The following is a 19,138-nucleotide window of genomic DNA, read 5'->3' as shown; positions in this document are numbered from 1 at the left end:
TATGAGGTGGGTACCATTATTATCATCATCTTACAGATGAGAAGACCAAGATCCAGAGGTTAAATAACTTGCCACAATGTATAGAGCTAATCAGGGTAAAGCCAGGATTGAACCCATGCTGGCTCAAGAGTCTACACTCTCAACTGCTAAATTATAATTGTCTGCTGGGTTTACTGCTATATTTTTGGTATCTAGAACCATGCCTCTAAAGAGTAAGCCTTCAATATTTATTTGTTGAATGAAAGAATGAATGCCTCCAGTCAGCTTTTAGGCCAGTGGTCTTACTAGAGACAGAAAATCGTTCATGAAATAGCTAGAGATTATTCCAAGGTAGGAAACCCTGGTGGTATAGTGGTTAAGTGCTACGGCTGCTAACCAAAATGTCAGCAGTTCAAATCCACCAGGTGCTCCTTGGAAGCTCTCTGGAGCAGTTCTACTGTGTCCTATAGGGTCGCTATGAGTTGGAATCGACTCGACAGCAAGGTGTTTTTGGAAGCCCTGGTGGCATAGTCATTAAGAGCTATGGCTGCTAACCAAAAGATCAGCAGTTCAAATCCACCAGGTGCTCCCTGAAAACCCTATGGGGAAATTCTCCTCTGTCCTGTAGGGTTGCTATGAATCAGAATCAACTAGACGGCAACAGGTTTGGTTTTTGGTTTTATTCTCAGGTGGGGGGCACTGGTGGTTCAGTGGTAAAATTCTCACCTACCATGTGAAAGACTCAGGTTTGATTCCCAGCCAGTGTACCTCTTGCACAGCCACCATCTGACAGTGGAGGTTTGCAGGTTGCTATGATGCTGAACAAGTTTCAGCAGAGCCTCCAGACTAAGACTGACTAGGAAGACATGCCTGGAAATCTACTTCCAGAAATCAGTCAATGAGAACTCTGTGAATCACAACAGTCCAATCTGCAACCAGTCACGGGGATGGAGCCAGGTAGTGTTTCGTTCCCCTGCACACGGGGTCGCCATGAGTTGGGGCCAACTCAACGGCAGCTAACAACAACAATTCCCAGGTAGCATGTCAGTATGAAAGCTGGGTAGGAGCTGGTTATCCCCGCCTCATGGCCAGCTGCCCCGTCCCTTACAGCTATTAGCCGTGACATGAGTCCAGCCAAATAAGACAGTCAACCAACTGTGCTTACATGTGAACTAGTTCTACTCCTATCTTTTCGCTTCTTTCAGAGTTCCAAATCTGCAATGCATTAATCCTCACCTTCTAATTGCCTTATTATTGTACACAGCCTCTGTATTTTGTAGTTGTTGTTGGGTACTGTCAAGTCGATTCTGAGTCATAAGTGACACCATTTGACAGAGTAGAACTGCCCTGTAGGGTTTTCTAGGCTGTAATCTTTACAGGAGCAGGTTGCCAGGTCTTCTCTCCTTTGCTGAGTGGGTTTGAACCATCGACATTTCGTTCAGCAGCCGAGTACTTAACCATTGTGCCGCCAGCGCTCCTTCTGTGTATTATATGCCTAGGTTACTGAAGACTCTTAGATTAGTGCCGAGTGGCCCTTAGTTATCATCCAGGTGGATATCTCAGACTGCAGTGCCTCCCAGAGGCTTGTGAATTGTAAGGGCCCGAGGAGGCAGTGCAGAGGAACGGTAAGTATGGCTGTTGTAATAAAAACCTCTCGTGTTACATAGCTGTATAATTTACAGACTTTGTTCTAGTCAGCTTCTCAGGTTAGTCTTTTGTCTTTCTGAGAGGTCTGCGAAAACCAGACAACACTAGGTGCTCGAGGTGGTTTAGGCTTAGAGACTGGTAAACTGAATAGGGTACAGCTACAGTTACCCACTGCTGTCGAGATTAGGGACTGAGATGCTTTCATCTTCCCATCCCCGCTCCCGCTGTCTGAGAGTTTCTCCTGTAAGAAAACATTTCTGCTGCTGTCTACAGTCACTTCTTTCACGGTCAATGTACATCACAGGAGTCTCTGGGTGATGCAAACAGTTAACCTGCTAGGCTGCTAACTGAAAGGTTGCAGCTTTGTATCCACCCAGAGGTACCTCAGAAGAAAGGCCTGGCAATCTTCTTCGCAAAAATCAGCCGTTGAAAACCCTATGAAGCACAGTTCTACACATATGTGGTCATCATGGGTTGGAGTCAACTTGATGACAAATGTTTTGGTTTTTTCTGTTATACTTCTCAAACCTGGCGCAAAGATAGCTTTTTATGTGCCCTTGTGTCCCTGAGTTATTCATACCCAATTTTTTGCAGAGAGTATGTTTATACCCATATTTACCAAAAGACTTCTGGCCCAAAGCTCTGGGGCAGTTGAGAAGATACCAAGAAGGGAAGAGCAAGGACAGGAGGTATAGAGAGTAGGGGGCATGCTCACTGGTGGTGCTGTCTGGGGAAACCACGGAGTGGAGGCCACCGCTAGCGTGGAGCACTGGTCCCTGGGTCCAGACGCCTTGCTAAGACTACACCAGTATAGAATCACATGCTGAGATGTGTTCTGGAAGGGAATTAAAGAAAAGAAGCCCCTGGATTTTCCACTTGAGGATGAGTTACATTTAATTTGTTTTTGTTGGGTGCCATCAAGGCTTTTTCAACTCATATGACCCATGTGACACAGTAGAACTTCCCCATAGGGCTTCCTAGGCTGTAATCTTTATGGGAGCAGATTGCCAGGCCTTTTCTCCTGAGGAGCCACTGGTGGGTTTGAACTGTCGACCTTTTGGCTAGCAGCCGAGGGCTTAACCATTGCACAACCAGAGCTACTGCATCGCATGCTCAAGTTGCCTTAAAGGCTGTTTCCAGATTCCAAGTAGCCACCAGAGCACTGAAATGAGAATTCCACGCAATGGTGTTATATCCATGGGCGTTACATCCATTTAGCTGGATCCATTCGTACATACGAGACATGAACACGGTGTTGACAGCAGTGAAAGCCGTTGTAATTACTCACAGACAACAGTGTGCAGCAGGAAAAGTTCCATCCCGAGTGGCCCTCCCTGGCTCAAAAGCTGTCCGGGCCGGCGGGATGGAAAACTTCCACGGTGGCCCCTTCCCTTGCACCGTGGACAAAGGGCCTTGGGGCTCTTCCGCCACTGGTTTTATATTCCAGGGGTTGTGTATTTTGCCGCACAGAGTGCAATGCAAGTTTTCCTGTCTGATCGCCTGAAGAAGGGGGTAGTCAGACATGGGGGCACCAGCCCGGAATTCTATGTCTTTAGCCCTGCTAGCCCTGCTGCTTATTTAGACAAACCATTAGGCTTCGGAGGGGGAGGTGCAGTGGTTGGTTCAGAAGCCCAAAGAGGCTAGCAATTGAGGGGATGGGAAGGAACGGGGAGCAATTAGGGTGTTTGGGCCATCTGAAAGATGCCTCCTCTCAGCTATGTGTGTATATTTAAAAAGGGCTCCGTTTTATTAGTGCTCTCAGTTCTGTTCTTCTTGATCCTTTATGATAGACAGTGATTGTGTATTCACTCGTGTGTGTGTGTATGGCCACGGTATAAAGGCCCTGTGATCGTCAGGGCACTGCAGGCAATACCAGCACGTGTAAAATATGGGTCTGCATAGCCCACAGCCTTGGCTCTGGGTCAAGGGGAAGGCCTGAGACAAGCACCCAAGTACCCAGTGAGAAGCACAGGACGAAGAGGGTGCGCGAGGCTTTATTCCAGCTGTGAGGATATAAGGGTAGGCTTTGTGGCGAGAAGAGTGTTTGAATGCTTTGCACTTAAGTATTTCCTGTAGAAACCCGCTGGTGGGGGCGGCTCGGTGATCTGCCTGTGCTCCACCAGCTGAGGGCTGGCGGTTTTCCTGACTTCAGCTTCTCCAGCAGGGAGCATGCAGGAAATGAGAAAGAAAATGGCTTTCAAACCAGCCCAATGTTCTAATTTCCAGCTGGAGTAAATGCTAATTTGTTTAGTGGGAGAGAAGATGCAAGTGGATGCTGAAGCAAGCTAAGAGCTCGGCTGCTAACCAAAAGGTCGACAGTTCAAATCCACCAGCCGCTCCTTGGAAACTCTACGGGGCATTTCTACTGCGTCCTGTAGGGTCACCATAAGTCAGAATCGAGTTGATGGCAACAGGTTTGGTTCTGGGTTTTTGTTTTTTTGGTGGTGCAAGTGGTTTTTGATCAGCTGCTAACCTAAAGGTCAGTGGTTTGAACCCATCAGCAGCTCCACGGAAGAGAGGCCTGGTGAACTGCTTCTGTAAAAAAATTTCAGCCAAGAAAACTCTCTGGGGCAGTTCTACTCTGTGATACATGGGGTCACTGTGAATTGGGGGTGGATTTGACAGCAGCTAACACCAACAACAAAGGTTTTAATCATCCATGCCAGACTCTCCACATCTGGGGCTTCCTTATCAGGGATAATCAGATTTGGCAAAGCTAATTTCATGGATCGTTCCTTTTCTGTCCTTCTTTGGCCTTACAAACCGAGATTAGCCAAGCTGGGTGCACCTCAAGGCCCCAGACCCACCAGCAGTGAGGAGGCGGCTTCCATCCTAACATGTAGGATATTCTGAGGCTTCAAGTCTCAGCCAACTCCTGAAAGTGGGCCACACTTGCTAAGGCAAGATGGCCTCTGGCTTCACTGCAGGATTCCTCTGTATGACAACACCAGTCGACTTTCCTTCATCCACTCACTCAAGGGCAAAGGCTGCCTCTCTTTCCATGGTCTCTACTCGGGTTACCCATGGAAGCCTTAGGGAACTTCTGGAAAAACACCCATTCTCATCCCCTCAGACCCAGGTGCTATTTAGTGGACTCATGGTGACCCCATGCGTGTCAGAGTAGAAAGAACTGTGCTCCATGGGGTTTTCAATGGCTGATTTTTCTGAAGGAGATCACCAATCTTTCTTCCAGAGAGCCTGTGAATAGACTAGAATCCCCTGTGTTTTGGTTAGCAGCCAAGCACTTATTCATTTGTACTACCACCCAGGGACTCTATCCTGATCCTCACCCCACATTGATTGACTCAGAATCTCTGTGGGTGGGGCCTGACCTTGGGTCATTTTAAAAAGCTCCCTGCGGGATCCCTGTGAAGTTGTGTGCAGCTTTGTGCAGGACCTTGTTCTTCAGCCCCCAGGTCCTGATTAGGGGGCAGGAGCAGATAGGATGGCCTCACTGAGGCATTGCCTCTTGACTTTCTTAAGTGAGTTTAAAGATAGGGTATAAGTTTTATTTTAAAAGGATAATTTATTCCAAGGTACAACAATTGGTCTCTATTTGCCTGGAGAGACAGAGGAAGACAGAAAGTTAGGAATAGGAGGAATGAATGTGTGGCTAACAGCTTCCATGAGCAAACTGCCTCCCTTGCCATGAGACCAGAAGGACTGAACAGTGCTGGCTACCATTGCTAAGTATTTTGATCAAAGATTCTATAGCTGAATCCTGATCAAAAGGGGGAAAATGTAGAACAGAATTTCAAATTCTCCTGGGATCTAGATTTTCTGGAGCCATGGAGGCTGGATGAACCCCTGAAACTATTGCCCTGAGATAATCTTTAAACCTTAAACCAAAAATATCCCCTGAAGTCTTCTTTAAACCAAACAACAGTTTAGCTTAACTAGTAAAGAATGTGTCTACCTTGAGCATTGTACTCTTTTAAGAACTATCCATATGGGATCGAATTGACAAGAGCAACTCAAAAGATTAGACAGGAACCTTAGGGGGCAGTAAGTGTGTGTTAATGGGGGAGGAACAACTCAGAAAAGGCAGGTGAGAATGGTTGCACAACTCCAAGAATATAATCAATGTCACTGAATTATACATGCAGAAAGGGTTGAATTGGTGTATGTTCTGTGTATATTCTCAACAACAACAAAAAATGATTAAAAAATTTTAAATCATATGATTATAAAGATCTTTAGTCAAAGTCAGCTGTCACTCAATGGCTGCACATTAATAGGAGCCAAATTGCCACAGTGTTCCTGTTCCCAAAGCACAAACAGCTTTTCAGTGTAAAAGCACAGGCTTTTTCCTTCTTGCCCGGAACACAGTTCTCACAGTCAGTTCCTTCTCTGCCCAGCTTCCAGTTCTCCTTTCTGGGCTGCCTTTGGCTGTTCCCCAACATGCTCAGCCACAGAGCCTGGTAGGTGTTCAGTGACCAGACTGGTGACCTTTAACTCCATTCCTCTGACACTTCAAGGAGCCTTGGTGGTGCAGTGCTTAAGTACTCGGCTGCTAACTAAACGGCCAGCGGTTGGAATCTACCCAGCAGCTACACGAGAGAAAAACCTGGCGATCTAGGAAACCCTATGGGACAGTCCTACTCTGTCACATGGGGTTGCTATGACTCAGAATCGACTCTGCAACACCTGACAACAACAAGGCCCTTTGGCAGTTCGTCTTACTCCATGACTTGCCCTAAAGGGTGACACGTTCCGAGATTCATCGTGGGTTCTGCCCGGTGACATCTCAGCCGTGTTCCATGTTGGGAGTTTACGTGTGCTTTGTCTCCAGGCCACACTTGATCCCCTTTCCTAAAGAAATTGCCCCTTTAGACTGCCTGGTGGGAACAGCATGCCCAAGGTCCCTCAGCGTGGACAGAGACCACCTTGTCCATTATCCTGCACTGCGGGCTCACAGCCGAATGCCCCAGAAAGCTCACTCCTGCTAATCAGATAGAATGAGACCCTGCAGGGCCCTCAGCCTCCCAGCATCAGAGCCCTCCCCCTGCCCCATCACAGCCAGAGTCTCTACAGATGAAAGTCTCTTTAAACACCTGCCCCCTTGGTGGGCTGCAGTTCAGTACCAGCTGCCATTGGGTCGACTCCGACTCCTGGTGACCCCATGTGCATCAGAGCAGAACTGTGCTTCACGGGGTTTTCAACAGCTGACTTTTCAGAAGTAGATTGCCAGGCCTTTCTTTGGAGGCACCTCCAGGTGGACTTGTACCTCCATTAGCGGCCAATTGTGTTAATTGTTTGTGCCTCCCAGGGACTCCAAAAACCAGCTGCCATTGAGTCGACTCCGACTCCTGGTGACCCCATGTGTGTCAGAGTAGAACTGTGCACCAAAGGGTTTCCAATGGCGGATCTCTCGGAAGTAGATCACCAGGCCTTCCGAGGTTCCCCTGGGTGGACTTAAACCTCCAGCCTGTTGGTTAGCAGCAGAGTGTGTTAACCTTTTGACCACCCCTATGGGCTGCAGAGTGGCAAAGAGTGCACCCCAGAATGGGATGAAGTAGGACTGGAAGCTTTGGCATGACTAGTGGCCTGTTCCATGTCTATATCGAGGGTATTATAGCAGGGACAGGAAGAAAAGAGGGTCTCCTTGTCTAGATGGAAGGCATGAGGAAAGATGGAGGAGAGGAAGCAAGGGTGGCTCCCCTCTATCCCATCAAATAGGATTATGCATCTGGGATGGGGTAAATGAGAATTTAATCCGATTGGGGTGTAATGAGCGAAGCCGAGACAATATAAAGCACGTATTTCTTCCTTCTAAATCTATGTCTTCTCTAAGTGAATTGCTACAATCCCAGATAATTGCATTTTGCAAACGGCTGAATGAAGGACACCCCACAGCTCTGTTCTTACCCATGGAGAACATGGCTGTCCACCCGTCTGCTCTGTGGTGGCAAAGCCCAGCTGGGCTGCAAGCAGCTGTGGAAATGGGAGCATTTCAGAGGGAACAGCTGCTGTCCCAGACAACCGTGATGGCCCTATATGGCAGATGGACAGACCTCTCGCTCACTTAGGCTGGGACTCTGTCTAAATCCTCTCCCGTGCCATCGGAATATTCCAAGGTCTCTCAGACTGAGAATTCTTATTGTCGTGGGGTAGTGTCGAGTCAGTTCTGACTCATAGTGATCTCATGTGACTGAGTAGAGCTGCCCCATAGGGTTTCCTAGGTTGTAGCCTTTATGGTAGCAGATCACCGGGTCTTTCTCCTGTAGAGCCAATGAATGGGTTCGAACTGCTTTTGGTTAGCACCACCAAGGAGTTCTAAAAAAAAAAAAAACAAGTTGCTGTTGAGTAATTCCCACTGATGGTGATCATATAGGACAGGGTAGAACTGCCCCCATGGAGTTCCCAACAGGGCTTCAAACTGGTTTATCACCAACAAAATGAAATTGGGACAGACTTGAATTTTTTAAATTTGGGTGAAGTGAAATGGGAAAAATTAGGGGTCTAAACTTTGGAATGGGAGACTCGGAAGAGGCATAGTGAGCCCTTTCAGGAGCTTGATGGTGGAATTGAATTATTGCCAGGACTGTGGAGTGTGACACACATTCAAAGTGGCACGGTCGGCTGCCATCTTCGAGTGGAACACTGTTGTTTCTGACTCTGCCAGTCAAGAGATTTGGTTGCTATGCAGCATGCATGCTGCCCTTACTTCCTAAGCAGATTAATTTTCTAGCAGGGCTTCGACCCTCAATTTTTCCATTCCACTTATCATTCTGCTTCACCCACATTTTAGAAATTTGGGTCCATTCAGGTTTTGCCTTGTTGACCATGACTGAACCAGGCAGTACCAATTCAAAACCCTGGTTTCCAAGGTTATAATCTCTACTGAGCAGATCACCAGGTCTTTTCTCCCATGGAGCTGCTGGTGGGTTTGAACGATTGACCTTTTGAGCTCTTAACCACTGCACCACCAGTGCTCCTTCAGGGATTTCTTACTGGCTGCTTATTTGCATGTGAGCCCCTGCTCTAGAAGGAAGCCAGGAGCCATGGGAGGGGAAGCCATGGGAGGAATACCACGACAAGGAAGAGGATGGCCAAAAGTGGACAGCCACTTCCTCACTGAGGAAAGCTTTACAAAACTTAAAGATGTATAGAAACGTACATGGCTGTTCATGACCTCTACTGGTTTTCTTCCAAGTGTACTGGACAGTTCTCTAATTCCAGATGGCCTTTCAGAGTTAGGAGGTCAATACTTCATTTATAAAAGAGCCTCTGAGAGGCTGTAATGGATTTATCATGCCCTTACACACACACACACAGCTGCTGTGGATTCGACACCAACTCAGGGCAACCCCGTGTGTGTCAGAGCAGAACTGTGCTCCGTAGGGTTTTCAATGGCTAATTTTTCAGAAGTAAGTCACAAGGCCTTTCTTCCATCTTCCAAGGTACCTCTGGGTGGACTCGAACCTTTCCGTTAGTAGCCAAGCACTTAACTGTTTCTGCATCCAAGGACTCCTTGTCGTGTCCTTGTCAAGCCCATTGCCGTCGAGTCAAGTCTGCCTCATGGTGACCCTATAGGACAGAGCTGAACTGCCCCACAGGGTGTCCAAGAAGCAGTGGTGGATTCCAACTGCCAACCTTTTGGTTAGCAGCCGAACGCTTAACCACTGCGCCACCGGGGTGGGGAGAGTCATGCCCTTACATCCTCCTCAATATACTGGGATGGCATTCCATCACCACTAAATCAAGCCACGCCTTCCAACAAACGAGAAGCTTAGTCTTTTCACCCATCTCTGTTTTCTGGAACCACCCCTGGTAAGCGCCTGATAAATTAGAATCGTGCCAAGGACTGGTGGAAAATTTTTCATTATCCCGAACTATGCAATATACATGCAGGTAGCGTCTGGGTACTTGTGCCAACAACAGTGTCTGCAGAGTTAACTGACACACATAATGGAGGAGGAAGAAAGGATATTTCCTTTTTCTTGCCAGCAATTTATTTTTCCACTAGGCTGAAAAGGTTTTGGACAAAGAGTCCATAAAAGCCTCCTATAAACAGGAATCGGACAATTAAATACTTCGTCATCAGCCTTGCTGTAGAGGGGATTGCAGAGTGGATCTGAGCCTCAAATAAAATATTGTTTAATCAAGACTAGCCAGTAAATAAACGTGAATCATGGCATGTGCCCATTTTCACAGTTGAGAAGCAGCTTTCCTACCTGACACCGTCGGCTTCTCTGTTCGCTTCACCCAGTAATATTTCTATTTCAATGAATAGAGGTCTCATTCCATGTAGGAGGGAAAGTCAGGAAATATTTCCCATGAATGGCCATCTGTTCTCGTTATTTGGTACCATTGAATCCATTCCGACTCATAGTGACGCTATAGAAAAGAGTAGAATTGCCCCCTGGGGTTTCCTAGGCCTTTTTTTTTTTTTTTTAATCTTTATAGGAATAGATTGCCAGGTCTTCCTCCTGCAGAGCTGCTGGCTGAGTGGGTTAGCAGCCCAGTGCTTAACCGCTCCACCACCAGGGCTCCAAATGGGAATCTACCCCACTGGATATAAAAATGCCCTTGCATCCACTCCACTAGGGTGCTTCCTTTCAGGTTCCTGTAGGGTACCCTTCCTCCTTCCAGAGCAAAGGTCTGCCTGGAGTCATGCACCGCCCTGTTCCCAGAGAAATGAGGGGTTCGAGGAAGGGGCTGACTGTTACCAACTAAAGCAATGGATTCTTAGCTCACCCACCAAAGAGCTCCAGGTCCTGGGAACATTTTCTCGTTCGGTGTTTTGCAAAATGCAAGTTTTAACCCCTTGATAGATCATGAAATAAATTTAGTGGCTTGTCACAAGCATTTTGTAAAACAAAGCAAAATAGAATTAAAGATTTCAAATGGGATCATTGCAAGTAGTAAGGGTAAGTATCGTTTGGTGAGACCTTGCTTTCAGGGGTGTGTGTATGTGTGTGTTTGCCCGTGTGTGTGTGTGCATGTGTGTGTGTGTGTGTGTGCACTTTGTCACAATATCAGATGATACATTTGACAATGGGTCACCGACAAAGAAGTTGGAAGAAGACTGTTCTGGTGGGTCCAGGAGAGGTTTACTAACATCGGGAAAGGTCATTTTACTGGTTACTCTAGGGCTTAGTCATACGTTTAAGAGTTTATCAAAACCACCTCCATCACCACCACAACAAAATGAGTAAACGTGGTGAGCAGTCAGGGTGGAAGTAGGGGAGAAATCAGGGAGCGTAAAAATGAGACCCTAAACTCTGCACTACGCAGATTAAAGTCCTGGACACGTCCTTGCAGCCATGGGGGAGAGGATTGCATACGAGTAACCCCATCAATGGAAAAGATTCTGTTTCAGAAGGGGTCAGGCACCACCCCAGGACTTAGAGGTCGCCCTTCACAGGAAGTGCTCCGAAGCTGCATGGCTGGGAGGTCTAGTTGTCATCCGGAAGGAAAGTTTATGTGTAGGAAGCTGGTCCACCTGTGGGCGCACAGGTCTGCCAGCCTCACCTTGGCACTGGTGAGAGAGCCCAAGGTGCTGCTGGTCTCTCTTGGGGGAGGCAACAGTGGTGTTCGAGAAAGCTTCACCTTGGAGTCAGGCATGTGGGATTGACCCCTGGCTCTGCCTTTTACTAATGTGGCCAAACCATTTCAAGCCTCTCTAAGCCTCAGTTTCCTCATCTGTAAAATGGGGATTAAAAATACCTGCTTCAGAGGGTGCTCTGAGGGTTAAGCGGAGTTACCATGGACTATGGCTCCCATCCCACCAGCCGTCATCAGTTTGTGGTACTGTGCTGGTGTCGTGGATTGAATTGTGTTCCCCAGAAAATATGCATGTTGATTTGGCTGGGTCGTGGTTCCCAGCATTGTGTGATCGTCTACCATTTTGTTGTCTGATGTCATTTCCCTATGTGTTGTGAATCTTATCACTATGATGTAATGGGATGGATTAGCGGCAGTTATATTAAGGAGATCTACAGGACTGGATAGTGTCTTGGGCCAGTGTCTTTTGGAATATAGAAGAGGCAAGTGAGCAGAGAGACATGGGGACCTCAGACCACCAAGAAAGCAGTGCCAGGAGCAGAGCTCGTCCTTTGGACATGAGAGCCCTGTGCTGAGATGCTCCCAGACCAAGGGAAGACTGATGCAGCACAAGGACCTTCCTCCAGAGCCTACAGAGAAAGAAAGCCTTCTCCTGGAGCCAGAGCCCTGAATTCGGACTTCTGGCCTACTGGACTGTAAGAGAATAAACTTTTCTTTGTTAAAGCCTTCCACTTGTGGCATTTCTATTATAGCAGCACTAGATGACCAAGACAGCTGACCTTCATGTTGCTGTGATGCTGGAAGCTCTGCCACTGGTATTTCAAATACCAGCAGGATCACCCATGGTAGACAGTTTTCAGCAGAGCTTCCAGACAGACTAGGAAGAAAGGTCTGACAATCTACTTCCAAAAACTAGCCAATAAAAACCCTGTGGATCACAATAGAACATTGACCAATATAGTGCTGGAAGATGAGCCTCCTAAGTTGGAAGGCACTCAAAATACACAGTGGCTGCAACAATGGCCTCAAGCATACCAAGGATCATGAAGTCGGCGCAGCACCAGGCAACGTTCCGTTCTGTTGAACACGAGGTCACCACGAGTCAGAGCCAGCTCAAACGCAGCTAACAACGACAACAACATAGCTCCCAACTGCCTCTGGGAAACAGTGTACAGACCATACATAAGGAGGATGCTTTTCTTTTCCTTAACTATCATTAGCTCAAGTAAAAACTCATTGGTGCAAGGGGAAGGGATGGGAACGGGAACGGTGTAGTCCAGAAGCCAGGCCCTGACTCTCAAATGGTAGCTCCGCCCTGTCACCCACTTCAGGCTGCCACTCACGTGGCAAACAGCCAGGCTACAGCAGGGACTCCCCCTGACTCGCGCCAGCCCCATCACCACCAAACCTTGGCCCTCCAGCCTCAGTGGCACAAGGCTGAGAGCAGCTGCCATCTCAGCAGAAACAGTTCTTTCTCCTTGACGTTTTGGTCCACTGCCCTTGTCCATTCGTAGGATTTCACTCCTGTTCTCCAAGCAGCTAGGAAATGGCTGACATTCCCACCCCAGGTCTCTGTGTAACTGGCTACTGTGGCTCTCTTTCAGGTCGAAGATATCACCACCAGCCATGAGACTGCTCTCCTAGAGATGGAAAACAGCCACACGGTTGCCATCGCAATCCTGCAGGATGACCATGACCACAAAGTCCAAGGTAACCCCCAGCCCCGATGTGTGCGGCAGGCAGGGCAGGCTCTGCAAGCCTGGCCTTCTCGGGTGCAGAAGCAAAACGACAGCAGTGTCTGGAGTCCCTGCCTCTTTCCCTCTGTCCCTTTCCCTTTATTCTTTTCTATCCCGAGCATCCTTTGTGTTGGTTTCTGTGGAAAGAAGATAGAAATCAAGGGTCAAGGTAACTTCTTTCTGCCAAAGCAGTCATTCTCAACCTTGCCTGGTTATTACAATCCCCTGAGAAGCTTTAAAAAAAATACTTATGCCCACCTGGCCCCTCCCACCCCCCACCCTCACCCAGGAATTCTGATTTAGTTGGCCTGGGGTGCTCCATAAATGATTCTCACACGTACCCAAACTTGAGAACCACTGTTCTAGGAGTAGACGTGGAATGGAGGTGTCGGGCCATCTTGTGTTTAAGCATTTTAAGATTAAATGGCAAACCCCCTGTGGATACACTTTTTGTATACCTGTGTTCTTCTCAGAGCCATAAAAAAATTTTTTAAAAACTCATTGCTGTCGAGTCCGACTCATAGCGACCCTATAGGACAGAGTAGAACTGCCTCATAGGATTTCCAAGGAGCGGCTGGTGGATTTGAACTGCTGACCTTTTGGTTAGCAGTTGAGCTCTTAACCACTGTGCCACCAGGGCCATGACAGCCTCTAATTGCATGTTGGCCTACAGACCTTGCGCTCATAGACCACGTTCACAGTGGGCTGAAGCTGAGCATCAGTGTCTTTCTTTTGACACTTCTGTAACTTTGAATTATCTTTGGATAATTAAGAGTTTAATAAAATTTTAAGGTGCCTTGGTGCTGCAAAGGTTAAGTGCTCGGCTGCTAACCGAAAGGTCGATGGTTTGAACTCCACTACCCCCCACCAGTGGCTCTGTGGGAGAAAGACCTGGCAATCTGCTCCCATGAAGATCAGCACCTAGAAAACCCTGTGGGGCAGCTCTACTCTGTCACATGGCATTGCTACGAGTTGGAATCGACTCAATGGCACACAACGACAGTGAGATTTTGACTTCGTTAGAGAAGCAGCTTTTGACACTTGAACATGCACTTACATTAGTACATACAATTTATTTTTCCATTTTCCCTCCCCTCATTTTTTCTCCCAGTCACTGCTTGTTAAAGTATATTAAAAACAATGACTTTTAAAAACAGATGAATACATTTAACAAATTTGAGAACTGGCCTCAGAGCTTTTATTATGTTTACAATGTTCTGTTGTAGACAGGGTCGCTGTGAGTCAGAAGTGACTCGATGGCACCTAACAACAACAACAGACAGCAAAAGCCTGCTGGGCAGTAAGCACCACTCCTGCTTACCTGGGGAGCTTGCAGAGCTGCCGATGTGTGGGTCCCAGCCCAGAGGGTCTGATGCTGTTGCTCTGGGAGTTTTTAAAGCCTACCAGGTGATTCCGACGCCCGGCACAATTTGAGAACCACCATCTCAGAGTACAGCATTAAGCACAAGACCGAGTGCCATGAGTCCAAAATTAAGAAATCCGTGATGGGGACACAGATATTAGCAATGGCTTATACGATCTTCAGAATAGATGTTTGTTGACTTGTCTTTTATTTTGGGTTATTGGGGTCATTTGGAAATGCCCTGAAGCCCATCACGGCACTGCAGGAAGTGGTTTCAGGAAAGGGAATATGAATAGAAATGGTGTAAGGAGCCAGGGTGCTGTCTTTGTTTCTGGATTTTCATTTAGTAACTAGACCTGGTGGATTTTTCTAACTTATGTCTCAGTCTAGACGCCACATCCAAGGCCTTTGAATATATAATGTCAAGACAATGTGGGTGTATGTAATGGTGACTTAAAAATTTTATTATCATAGTTAGGATGACGCTCTCGATGGCTATTAAAACTAATCAGTTGGACAGAAGCAGGTAGACCAGAAGGCCACATTGTTCTATGTCAGTGAAACTAGGACTTAACTTTTGTCCAAATGTAAACTTCAGCAATTACAACTGGATTTCTTAGAGACCTTTGCCACCATTAGCTAAAAGATTTGGTCAACGCAAACCACAGTTTTCCTGATTGCAGCCCCTGCCAGCCAGGATGGTAATTGCCAGTCTCCAGTATTCTTCTGTTCTAAGCGTGATTAACGAGACCTCTCCTCCCTCCAGTGACAGCATGAAAACAAATTGCTTGTGTAGCCGGAATGAGATGGGCTTCACTCGGCTAATAAGACTCTTCCCATCTGGAGGAAAATAGACTCTGTGTGCTTAATAACTCTTACATGACATCTCTTGCTGCCTAACCTGCAAATTATTGCCAGGATGACACTTTCCACAGAGCGGAATTGTTGTAATAAGCCCTCCCGGAGGACCCAGTCCTTCCTTCTGTCTGAGAGCCTTGACACCAAATCTTTGCTCAAGTGAATCCTGGAGATTGGTGTTCTTGGAGAGTGGTCCAGAGACCACCTTTCTGCAGCAAGCCTGGGCTGGCAAGATGGCTGCTCGCTGCTCCCTCTTCTCGGAAAGCTCCCTTCCTGAGCCCCAGACTGCTGCTTCGGAGTGGGACAGAAGAGTGGTCCTGGGAGAGGGAGGAAATGGGATTTCACGTTGAGTAACCAAATGCTTGAATCAATGAACACTATGAACAAAGAATCCGACTTGGTCAGGATGGTAGTGGAGCAAGGAGTGGGCTTGTGTGAGTGTGTGTGAGAGTAAGAGTGTGTGTGTCTGTGTGTGAGCAAGAGAACGTATGAGTGTTGCGTGTATGTGTCTGAGTGTTGGGTATGTGTAAGAGCAAGAGTGCGCATGTATGCCTGTGAGCGAGTGTTGTGTATGTGTGTTTAAGCAAGAGAATGTATGGGGTGAGTGTGTACGTGTGAGTGTTGTGTGTGTGTGAGTTGTGTATGTGTGAGAGAAAGAGTGTGAGTGGTGTGTGTGTGTGTGTTGTGTTTTTGTGTGAGAGCAAGAGTGTGTATGTATGAGTGTGTGAGCGTGAGAGTTGTGCGTGTGTGAGTGTGTATGAGAGTGTCGTATGTGTGTGAGAGCAAGAGTGTGTGTGTGTGTTCATGTGAGTGTTGTGTGTGTATGTGTTTGAGTGTTGTATATGTGTGAGAGCAAGAGTGTGAGTATATGTGTTGTGTGTGTGTATGTGTGTGTTTGATACTATTGTGTATATGTGTGTGAGAGCAAGACAGTGTGTATGTGTGTGTGTGTGAGAGTGTGTGTGTGTGGTCATATGTGCTCTATTTCCTTTCCACCTGGTTTCTCCATTTACCCTATTTCCTCTTTCTCTCTCTTCCAGACATCAACCTGGTCATCACAGAAAATTTCAAAATAATAGAGGAGTCTCTTCAGGCTTAAAGCTACTATATACAAACTATATACAGCGGTCACTTATTTACTGAGAGTCACTAGGCTTAGTGTGATGAAAGGGCCATGTTTTATCCTTTTCAAAAGAAAGACCAACATAACAATTTGCTCTCTTCTTTCCAGAATTGATGTCTACCCATGAGCTTGAAAAGAAAGAATTGGAAGAAAATTTTGAAAAACTGCGGCTGTCATTACAGGTTAATATTTCCTTAACTCTGGTATCAAAATAGCACAGCAGCAGCTTTATTTCCATCTATAAGCATTTATCCAGGACCTACTGTGTACTGTTAACCTGTTGCCATCAAGTCGATTTCAGCTGATAGCAACCCAAGGAGCAGCTGGTGGATTCGTACTGCCAACCTGTTGGTTAGCAGCCGAGCTCTTAACCACTGCACCACCAGAGCCCCGTTACTGTGTACAGAATCCTGTATTTAGCACTGGAGTACAGTAAGGTAAATAAGACAAACACCCTGCCCTTAAGGAATTTGCTGTCTACTCAGAGAGCTGTGACACAAACAGAATCAGCCAACCACAAACAGTAACACACATTTTTGTACCAAATGAGTAATGCGGATAGGGAGCACTATAAGAGTTCAAAAGAGCCCTGGTGGCACAGGGGTTAAGCGCTCAGCTGCTAACCAAAAGGTCGGCAGTTTGAACCCAGCTGCTCCAAGGAGAAAGATGTGGTAGTCGGCTTACTATAAAGATTACAGCCTTGATTAGTTTACTGGGTTAAAAATCTTGGGACCATACTCTCGTGGGACAACTCAGTCATTTGGCATGCCGTAGTTCATAAAAAATAATGTTCTACAGCCTCATTTGGTGAGTAGTGTCTGGGGTCTTAAAGGCTTGTGAGTGGCCATCTAAGACACAACCATTGGTCTCTACTCGTCTGAAGCAAAAGAGAATGAAGGAAACCAAAGACTCGAAGAAGAAACTAGTCACAGGACTAATAGCCCACACGAACCACAGCCTCTTCTAACCTGAGACCAGAAGAACTAGATGGTGCCCAGCTACCACTACCAACAGTTCTGACCAGGGGCACAATAGGAGGTCCTGGATAGAATGGGAGAAAAATGTAGAACAAAATTCAAATTCCTGAAAAAGATCAGACTTACTGGGCCAATAGAGTCTAGAGGAACCCCTGAGACTATCACCCTAAGATACCCTTTGAACTTGGAACTGAAGCTGCTCCTGGAGGTCCCCTTTCAGCCAAATATTAGATTGGCTTATAAACAATATCACCTGTGAGTAATATGCTCCCTTAAACAAACAACAATACGAGACTGAATAGTCAACATTTACCCTAAAGCAAAAATAAGAAGGCAAGGAGGGGCAGGGAAGCTACATCAATGGAAACAGAACAAACAGAATAGAAATAATGAGAATGCTGATACATTGTGAAAATTGTAACCAATGTCAGGGAACAATCTGTATAAAAATTGTTAAATGAGAACCCAACTTACTATATAAACTTTTACCTAAAACACAATAAAAAAATTTTTTTAAAGAACAGAAAAAAGATTACAGCCTTAGAAACCCTATGGGGCAGTTCTACTCTGTCCTATAGGGTCACTATGGGTTCCCGTCGACTGGACGGCAATGGGTAAAGTAAGTTCCTTCACGACAGCTTCAGATAGCGCTGTAGGGAGAGGCCATTGCTATCACGGTCGTCACTACCAGCGTGGCACTTATCATCACCATCATGCCATAGGTGGGCTCCTGAGTTGGCCATGCTGAGCTAGGAGCCAGCTGGGCCTTTGTGCCTCTTAGCTTGACAGAAAAGGCGCCAAGCCAAGAGGAAGACTAGTCTCTCCTGTCTGAATACGGCAGAACCACCCAATCCCGGTGGGTCTGTTCTGGGTATAGTGAATAAGGCAGGAGAAATGACAGTTTGATATTTTAGATCCAGTCTAGGAGTCTGTTGCTGGTTTTGTTTTTTAATGGAGGGGAAGAAACTTGATGGGAAGTGCTTCCTCTGACAACAGTGAAGAGGTAGGAGTTGTGTAGGAGCCGTGCAGACATATGGTCAGTTTTATTGTCCCGTCCTGGGAGGAGGTGCCTGCTGCCTTGCAGTGGGCGTGTGAGTGGGGGTCCATGATTGACACTCACCAGCTCACTTGGATAGAAACTTCCACTGACAACTATGTTGACTCATCAGCATTTGCACTTAATTTTACTGTGGAGCTTTTATTTCTCAAAAAGGAAGTGGAAATGACTGGGGGAAAAAAGGCAGTGGGTGGGAAACAAACCTGCTCAGGGGGTTTGCCAAACAGGGTCTTCTGCACTGAAGAAGAAAGAGCAAAGCCAGCACACTGCACCTTGTGGCGTGCATACTTCCCCTTGACGGCAAAGAGTAAAATAAACAGCTGCCATCCAGTTGGCTCCAACTCATGGCAACCCTACTGAGGTCAAAGGAGAACTGTGCTCCACAGGGTTTTCAATGGCTGGTTTTTCCGAAGCAGATTGCCAGGCCTTTCTTTCAAGGCAACTCTAGGTGAACTTGAAACGCCAACTTTTCAGTTAGTAGCCGAGCATGCTGACCGTTTGCACTGCCCACTTCACCTTGAGGACCGCAGGGATTTAGATGAGGGGTGACAGGATCAGGTTTGCATTCTAGAGTTGTAATGTGGATATCAGGCCCAGGGAGGAGTCAGTGGGTGGCCTGAGCTGAGGGAGAGGGAGTGGGAATGGAAGAGAGTTAGTGATACCAGGGTTACTCAACCCCAGTGCTGTTGGGTGGATTCTGACTCTTAGTGACCCTATAGGACAGAGTAGAACTGCTACATAGAGTTTCAGTAAAAATTACCCAAAGGCTGAAATCTTTACAGAAGCAGACTGCCACATCTTTCTCCCATGGAGTGGCTGGTGACTTCAAACCACCAGCCTTTTAGTTAGCAGCCGAGCTCTTCCACAGTTGTGCTACCAGGTTCCCCA

General features: G+C 46.9%; 1 protein-coding gene across 2 annotated transcripts in view; it reads left to right on the top strand.

The window, feature by feature from the left end:
- MTUS2 (microtubule associated scaffold protein 2) overlaps positions 1-19,138 on the top strand; it is a 711,801-nt gene that overhangs the window by 680,542 nt on the left and 12,121 nt on the right. For both annotated transcript variants that reach the window (XM_003413957.4, XM_064275290.1), the window contains 2 exons: positions 12,741-12,846; positions 16,325-16,398. In XM_003413957.4, the coding sequence (XP_003414005.2) occupies positions 12,741-12,846; positions 16,325-16,398 (180 nt within the window). The remainder of the gene's footprint in view (positions 1-12,740; positions 12,847-16,324; positions 16,399-19,138) is intronic.

The sequence above is a fragment of the Loxodonta africana genome, chromosome 23, assembly GCF_030014295.1.
Source record: "Loxodonta africana isolate mLoxAfr1 chromosome 23, mLoxAfr1.hap2, whole genome shotgun sequence".
Classification (NCBI taxonomy): Eukaryota; Metazoa; Chordata; class Mammalia; order Proboscidea; family Elephantidae; genus Loxodonta; species Loxodonta africana.
The sequence above is the reverse complement of the archived record's forward strand: the minus strand, read 5'-3'. Positions and strand labels throughout refer to the sequence as shown.